The sequence below is a fragment of the Microplitis demolitor genome, chromosome 9, assembly GCF_026212275.2.
Source record: "Microplitis demolitor isolate Queensland-Clemson2020A chromosome 9, iyMicDemo2.1a, whole genome shotgun sequence".
Lineage (NCBI taxonomy): Eukaryota > Metazoa > Arthropoda > Insecta > Hymenoptera > Braconidae > Microplitis > Microplitis demolitor.
The window spans coordinates 1,280,940-1,289,757 of record NC_068553.1 but is presented as its reverse complement, the minus strand read 5'-3'; the positions used below and the strand labels follow the sequence as shown (position 1 = coordinate 1,289,757).

The 8,818-nt window shown below is 32.0% G+C and overlaps 2 protein-coding genes across 2 annotated transcripts in view; both read right to left on the bottom strand.

Annotated features, from left to right (window-relative positions):
• The window catches only part of LOC103570365 (uncharacterized), a 4,266-nt gene extending 3 nt beyond the window's left edge, over positions 1-4,263 (bottom strand). The window contains exons 1-3 of the mRNA XM_008548074.2: positions 3,877-4,263; positions 1,145-1,502; positions 1-201 (exon numbers count right to left, since the gene is read on the bottom strand). The exon at positions 1-201 is cut by the window's left edge and continues 3 nt beyond it. Coding sequence (XP_008546296.1) covers positions 7-201; positions 1,145-1,502; positions 3,877-4,082 — 759 coding nt within the window. The 5' untranslated portion in view covers positions 4,083-4,263 and the 3' untranslated portion in view covers positions 1-6. The remainder of the gene's footprint in view (positions 202-1,144; positions 1,503-3,876) is intronic.
• A 944-nt stretch (positions 4,264-5,207) lies between these two features.
• On the bottom strand, positions 5,208-8,369 carry LOC103570366 (uncharacterized). The gene is made up of 3 exons (XM_008548075.3): positions 8,039-8,369; positions 5,679-6,036; positions 5,208-5,483 (listed from the first exon to the last, which is right to left on the bottom strand). Exons 1-3 carry the CDS (start codon positions 8,245-8,247, stop codon positions 5,331-5,333), a joined length of 720 nt encoding a protein of 239 aa, XP_008546297.1. The 5' UTR covers positions 8,248-8,369; the 3' UTR covers positions 5,208-5,330.
• Positions 8,370-8,818: the final 449 nt, after the last annotated feature.

Here is an 8,818-nt window from a genome sequence, read left to right as displayed (position 1 = left end):
CTTGCTTTAGTGAAATTTTTTAAATTTGCGATTGTGATTAAATTTTTCGTAGTTATTGTTTATTAATACAATATCTAATCCTGACAGATTAACAATTGTTTTATTATTGTAGTCAGTGTTTTCGTATTCTGCGAACCCAACCAGAACCATTGATTGAGTGGATTTTTTGTAACGACAAAACAAACTGTTTTCTTGCCACAACTGTAAAGAAAAAATGAAATTATATACACATAATAATTATTATTATAGTAAGTTTTCGGGGTAATATCTTAGATAACAGGTGATATTGATTATTACAATCATTTTTCAAGTTCGGAATTTGACGCCCGCTAACTTTTGTACGAAAAATTCTGTAAGAAAATAGAATAGATTTTGTGTCGAATCTTTTAGAATTCTTACAGGGATCTTGTAAGAATCTTACGGAAATTTTGTCAGTTTCTGGCAAAACTCCTATGAGATTGTAATATAAACCTTGTAAAATTCTTACAGAAATCCTATAAGATTTTGACGTAAATCTTGTAGGATTTTAACAGAAATACTATAAGATTCTAACAGGAAGTGAACGAAATTCTTAGAGAAATCTTATGAGATTCTTACAGAAATCTTGTAAGATTTTTACAGAAATCTTTCGAGCTCTATTCGGGCATTCTGTAAGATTTACACAGAAATTTTATAAGAATTTCACCGAAATCCTGTAAGATTCTCACGTAAATCTTGTAGGATTCTTACAGAAATTTTGTCAGTCTCTCGCAAAACTCCTATGAGATTATAACATAAACCTTGTAAAATTCTTACAGAAATCATATAAGATTTTCACGTAAATCCTGTAAGATTTTAACAGAAATACTATAAGATTATAACAGGAAGCCAACGAAATTCTTAGAGAAATCTTATGATATTCTTACAGAAATCTTGTAAGATTTTTACAGAAATCTTTCGAGCTCTATACGGGCATTCTGTAAGATTAAAACAGAAATTTCATAAGAATTTCACCGAAATCCTATAAGATTTACACGTAAATCTTGTAGGATTCTTACAGAAATTTTGAAAAATTCTCATAGAAATCTTGTAGAACTTTTCAAGCATTTAAAAGAATTTATTTCACGCACGTATTACATAAAATTATATATTGCTGTATACTTACATCATAACGCTTGTCATAAGAGCACTTGAAAGATTTCTTGTGAAGATCAGCCGAGCTTGACAATTTGCAAGGTATATTAATAAGTATCGGAGGATGTAATTTTGGCATGAAACATCTTTTGAAGTCTACGTAAGTGATGTCTGAAGCCAATTTTACGAACGACTTTCCAATGTAATGAGATTTGGGAAGAACTTGTTCATTAGTTATCAATAATGCAAATTGTCGATCAGATTTACTGTAATTGCTGCTCATATATTCACCGAAATATATATCTTTGTGATTAACCGTAAGTTTCGTTCTTAATGATGGCGATTTGAATGAATAATTAACTACATTAACTGAATCGTTCTTATGAATGCTGTCAAAAAAAAAAAAAAAACAGGTTAATGTTACCGAAACCCAAAAGTGCACACCTCAAACACTCGTGTCATTATTGATAGTTACTACTGTTAGTGCTTAATAATATATCATGTGAAATCAGTATTATACTCGATGTCAGTAGAAGTATACAATTCCCTGGCAGATTCGGATTACGGTAGTTACCGTAATTTTCGTTAATAAGGTATTCGGTAGAATTGCAGAATTTTATAGTAAACTTACTGTATTTTGGGCAACAGTAGATATATGTACCGTAAATTTGCTGTAAGAAAAAGGTGATTTACCGTACACTTACAGCAAACCTGTAGTATTTTAGCGTAAAAGAAAATATTGCATTTTCAAATTCGTAAAAATGAAGAAGCATATGGTAAAAATACCGAAAATTGTAATAAATTGTCACATTTCACTGTAATATACCATAAATTACCGTAGGTTACTGTGGGTGACCATACTTTTTGGTAACTCTAGCAGATTCGAATTACGTTAAATTACCACACTTTACTGCAAATAACCGTAATTTACGGCACTCTGAAGAATTGCTGTAATTAACGGTAAATTACCGTAACTTACGGCGAATTATGGCAATTGGCAGTAAATTATGGTAAAATACCGTATTTTTATGGAAAACGCCGTATTTTACGGCAAATTTACGATAAAATTGTGGTGATTCACCGTAAAATTCATGGTAAGACTGCGGTAGTTGTACCGTAAATTACGGTAGAATCGGTAAATTTACCCTAAAATACGGCGTTTTCCATAAAAATACGGTAATTTACAGTAATTCGGATCCACTAGGGTATAAATTACAGAAAATGCGGTATTTTTGGGCAAAAATGCGATAATTTTCGGTAAATTTACGATAGCTTACGACGAAAGTACCGTATTTCATAGCAATAGTACGGCATTTTTACCGTTAATTTGCTGTTAAAAGGGGCAATTTACTGTAAAATTTCGGCAACCCTTCAGAACATTACCGTAAAGTAAAATATTGCATTGTAGGAATTGTAAAAATAAAGAAGCATATGGTAAATTGCCGCATTTTATCGTAAATTGCGACAAATGTGATGAAACAATATTTTATTTCCTTGTTAATTACGGAAAAATACGTTAAATTACCGTAATTCCGATCAATCAGGGAATATCTTACGTTATGAATGCATGAATTAGAATTGTATTTTAATGAAAATCTTATGATTTGAGCTTATGGCAGTTAGTGGCCCACTCTTCGAGCATAAATTGCATAAAGTAATTTATTGACAGTTAGTAGAGTTATAATACATTTTGAACGCGAATCAAGTAAATAGTGCTTTACACGGAGAGAAAATTATAGTTACAGTTACAATATATTATGGGAATGGTTCCCATACTGCATGGTAACCGGTTTTTTTGAAATGTTGATTATAGGAACGGCACCCATATATATTATGGTAACCATTCCTATAATTATGGGTATAATTCCCATATGGTATCGGAATAGTTCTTATGGAATTATGGTAATCGTTACTATGTACCTATGGTAATGGTTACCATAATATTATGGTAATGGTAACTATTATATTATGGGAATATTTACCATAATATTATGGGAATGGTCACCATAATATTATGGGAATGGTTACCATAATACTATGGGAATGGTTACTATAATATTATAAGAATGGTTACCATAATATTATGGGAATGGATACCATAATATTATGGTAATGGTTACTATAATATCATAGGAATGGTTACCATAATATCATGGGAATGGTAACCATAATATTATGGGAATGGTTACCATAATATTATGGGGATGGATACCATAATATTATGGTAATGGTTACTATAATATCATAGGAATGGTTACCATAATATTATGGGAATGGTTACCATAATATTATAGGAATGGTTACTATAATATTATGGGAATGGTTACCATAATATTATGGAAATGGATACCATAACATTATGGTAATGGTTACTATAATATTATGGAAATGGTTACCATAATATTATGGTAACCAATACCATATACGCTTAGGAACCGTTACAATGTAGTTATAGGATTGGTTCCTATTTGCTTATGGGAACTATTCCTATGAGTATGGTAATCATTACCATGATTCTTTCACATGCAATATGGGAACTGTTACCATAATGATAGGAATTGTTCCCATATTTATGGAAACCTTCCCAGAAAGTATGGGTCTATATCCCATAATCCCAAGTAATCATTACCATAACGGTATGGGATGATATTTCATAAACGTACTAGGAACAGTTACCATAATTTTTTCTCCGTGTAGTGTCGCAGATTTTAGTATTTTACTGTTAAACAAATCGACTAATTAAAAAGCGTAATATAAACTTACCTGTTCACACAGTCTGAATGAGTAAGAAAAACTTTTGGCCCAATAAACAGACCATGACAATAATTAGTCCATGTTCCGTTTCGTAACACTTCAACATGCCATCCATATAGAGTACGTTCGTCAGGTAGTGACTGCAATAGTAGTTCATTCGCACCAAAATGACCAAATATCGTGATGATGAATAGTAGTAACAGTAATTTAACCATAGTAACCACGTAAATTCACTCTATCTCTCAAAACAATTTAAATAGTCTATTAGTAATTATAATTAATTTCAGAGGTTCATCACAAAACTAACAACTCAATGTGATTCCATAAATCTTAATAAAATAATTATCTTCGAATCGCAGTCTTTGTTACTGGTCAGTGTGATGAGTCAATAGATGATAAGTGTGAGGCACTTAATGAAGTAATAACGATAAGCAGATGATAAATAATATTTCATCATATTAAATTCAACTAACGATTTTTTTATTGGTTTGTTATTTTGTTCCAGGTTGTTTTATGAGTATAATATGATATTAAAATGATAATAATGTGTCATGTGTCGAATCACCTGTCAAATTATATTTAAAGTATTTTTATTTTTATCATGATAATACAGTGGAGCTTATTTTTTAAAATAAAGAAAATCTGAAACCTATTTTGTTAATCAATTTTTGATGATTTTATTCTCTGGAAATTCATCAGTGAAAAGCATTCTTCAATTAATAGTCACTGATCCAATCAGTGAATAGTCACTGATCCGATCAGTGAATAGTTACTGATCCAATCAGTGAATAATCACTGATCCAATCAGTGAATAATCACTGATCCAATCAGTGAATAGTCACTGATCCAATCAGTAAATAATCACTGATTCAATCAGTGAATAGTCACTGATTGACTCAGTCATTTACAGCTGATACAATCAGTAATTTATTACTGATCGTTTTAGTAAATAATCACTGATGCAATCAGAAAGTAAATACTGATACAATAAGTAAATAATTACTGATGTAATCAGTGAGTAAATACATCAGAAATATATTAATGAAAAGTACTGACAGTCAATGTTCACTGATGAAGAGTCCCATGTATATTACTGATTGGATCAGTAATCAATTACTAATTGGATCCGTGGTAAGTCACTGATCATTTTAGTAAATAATCACATCGACTCATTATCAGTAAGCATTAACTGTCAGTACTTTTCACTGATGTGTTTCTAGAATAAGGGTGAAGATGGATAGGGAGGCATAAAGCTGCACTGGATTTAAAGTATACCTAACCTATTGTCACTGACCAAAAAAACAACGGTATTGATAATAAATGACAATTTTTGTTTTTTGTTTTGAAAATCATTTACTTTACAAGAGTTAGCATCAAGCTTTTACAGCAAAATATAATCACATTTTTTGAAAATAATCAAATTGTTATCGAAGGACAATAAATTCGTGCGCAGTACTCTTATATTAATCCCACTCAGTGTACATTAACGTAATGTTTAATCCAGATAAATTTATAACTGACATGTGACTCGGATCTCTACTTGCTACATAACCGGCAAGTACCATTCCTTGAGATGATTTTCTGTAATGGCAAAACAAACTAGTTTCTTCAACTATCTGAAAAAGTAATTAGTAATTTAAGCAAAATCGTAAGTAATAACGGCAATAAATATAACAATGATAAATATGATTGGCGCCCAGATTCAAATTCAATAAGAACCGTACAGGAAACCGTTATCACAAGTGAGCGGGAAAGGGGGGGGGGTGTCACCAAGATATGTAATAAAATATTGTGTTTCATAGTATACTTACATGATAATTCTCATCACAATAGCAATCTATTAACCCATCATCGAAATTAGTGGAATTTAAGAATACGCATTGTACTTCTGAAATTATTGGAGGAGCCAATTTGTGGACGAAACATTTTTTATAATCGACATTCTGAGGCTCTGCAGCCAACTTCACAAAAGTGTTTCCTATATATTTAGATTTAGGAAGGACTCGTTCATCAGTTATTAATAATGTAAATTGACGAGTTTTTGGATTATAACTTCTGTTCACGTATTCACCAAAGTAAATATTCTCATGTTTGACTGTTAGACGTGTTCTTAGAGTTTGAGACTGATATATAGTATTCTCAATAGAGATGGATTCATTAGCTCGAAGGCTGAAAAAAAATATTAAAGTCGATGCAATAATAAATTCAATCATATATTCTTTGCCATACATTCCATGATGGATTCCACCCAATAGATGCCATAATAGATTCTACGCTATAGATTTCATTTTCAATTCTAGCCCATAGATTCCATACCATGGATTCCATAATAGATTTGACCCGATAGATCTCATAATTGATTCTATGCCTAGATTTCATTATCAATTCCACCCCATAGATTCCATACCATAGATTCCATAATAGATTTGACCCGATAGATCTCATAATTGTTTCTATGCCTAGATTTCATTATCAATTCCACCCCATAGATTCCATACCATGGACTCCATAATAGATTCCACCTGATAGATTTCATAATAGATTCTGTGCCATAGATTACACTATAAATTCCACCCCATAGATTACCTTATATATTCCACTCGATACATTCTATGCCATAAATTTCATGATTTCATCTAATAGATTATATGTCATAGATCCCATAACAGATCCCATGCCATAGATTCCGTAATTGATTTCATATCATAGATTCCATAATAGGTTTCATGCCATGGATTCCACCCGATAGATTCCATACCATGGATTCCACAACAGATTCCATCTGATAGATTCCATAATAGATTCCACCCTACAGAGTTCATAATAGATTCTATGCCATAGATTTCATTATCAACTTCACCCCATAGATTCCATAATAGATTCCACCCGATAGATTTCATAATAGATTCTGTGCCATAGATTCCATTATAAATTCCACCTCATAGATTCTATGCCATAGATTCCATAATCGATTTCATATCATAGATTCCATAATAGGTTTCATGCCATGGATTCCACCCGATAGATTCCATACCATGGATTCCACAACAGATTCCATCTGATAGATTCCATAATAGATTCCACCCTACAGAGTTCATAATAGATTCTATGCCATAGATTTCATTATCAACTTCACCCCATAGATTCCATAATAGATTCCACCCGATAGATTTCATAATAGATTCTGTGCCATAGCTTTCATTATAAATTCCACCTCATAGATTCTATGCCATAGATTCCATAATCGATTTCATATCATAGATTCCATAATAGGTTTCATGCCATGGATTCCACCCGATAGATTCCATACCATGGATTCCATAACAGATTTCATCTGATAGATTCCATATTAGATTCCACCCTACAGATTTCATAATAGATTCTATGCCATAGATTTGATTATCAACTTCACCCCATAGATTCCATACCATAGATTCCATAATAAATTCCACCCGATAGATTTCATAATAGATTCTGTGCCATAGATTCCATTATAAATTCCACCTCATAGATTCTATGCCATAGATTCCATAATCGATTTCATATCATAGATTCCATAATAGGTTTCATGCCATGGATTCCACCCAATAGATTCCTTAATAAATTCTATAACACATGGATTCCATAATCTATTCGATGCCATAGATTTCATAAGAAAGTTTATACCATGGATTCCATAATAGATTCCACCCGATAGATTCCATGACATAGATTCCATTATCGATTCTACCCCATAGATTACATGCTATAACTTCCATAATAGATTTCTTGCTATAGATTCCATACTCGAATTTACCTCATAGATTCTATAATAGAGTCTATATAACATATTAAATCAATTTCATGCCATCTTGCCTTAGACTTCCCCAAAGTGATCAACCAAGCTTCTTAAAACTTAAGTTTCATATTTAGTCAGGCCTTACAACGTAAGATCACTTTATAAGGTGATTTTACGCCATAAGGCCTATGAATATTAGCCAAAGTACAGATTTACATAAAACTTCCGTAAAAATTATATAAAAGCATAGACCCCATCCGGGAACCTTACGGGTCACGTTCGTAACCATAAGCCTTACGAATCTAATTAAATTAATATAAATTTTGGACCACTATCTCTAAATTGTTATCTGGCAAATTTCCTATGAAATAATTTATCTAAATAACGACTTACTTCTCAACACATGCAGCATAAGTAAGAAAAACTTGTGGTCCAATGAACAATCCATTGCAATACTTGTTCACTGTCCCATTCTCTGACAAAATTACCCGCCATCCATAAATAGTGCGTTCATCTGGACCATAATGGAACACACCTCCCCCATTGATACCCGAGTAAACCAATACCTCGGAAATAAACAATATCACGGTTAATTTAATCATCTTTACGAGATAAATCCACTTGAGCACAACGTGAACAATCTAATGACACTTATCGACAAAGCCGGAGCTTTGATGCGCAATTAGAGCTCAATGTAATTGCGACTGTGTGATTCGTTACTAAATCATTAGACTTTTTATAGGCGATATCTGACCTTGTATTTGTAGATATTGTCAAGTAATATGTGCAACGCACAAAATGATATTTCGAAAACATCTGACACGTAGTGCGGCCAATAAAAAAATTACACGTTATTAAATTGGTACGAAGATTAATCATTTTTTTTTTTTAATGGCTGTAATTTTTTAAATATTTTTTAATGTCAGATTGTGTCACCTTGAGTTGATAATTATGACTGTGGGGTAAAATGGACAGAGAGATAATTTTTTTTTTTAATTTTTTCTAATTCCTTAGATTTTACGGATAGAAGACTAGGGCGAAATTGAAAAAACATGATTTTAGTGAGCACGTACGGTATAAGGTAAATGTCCCAATACCGAAACAAGACCCAATACCGGAACGATTTGATAATCATTATATTATATTTCAACTCGCACGCGATGAAACTAAATA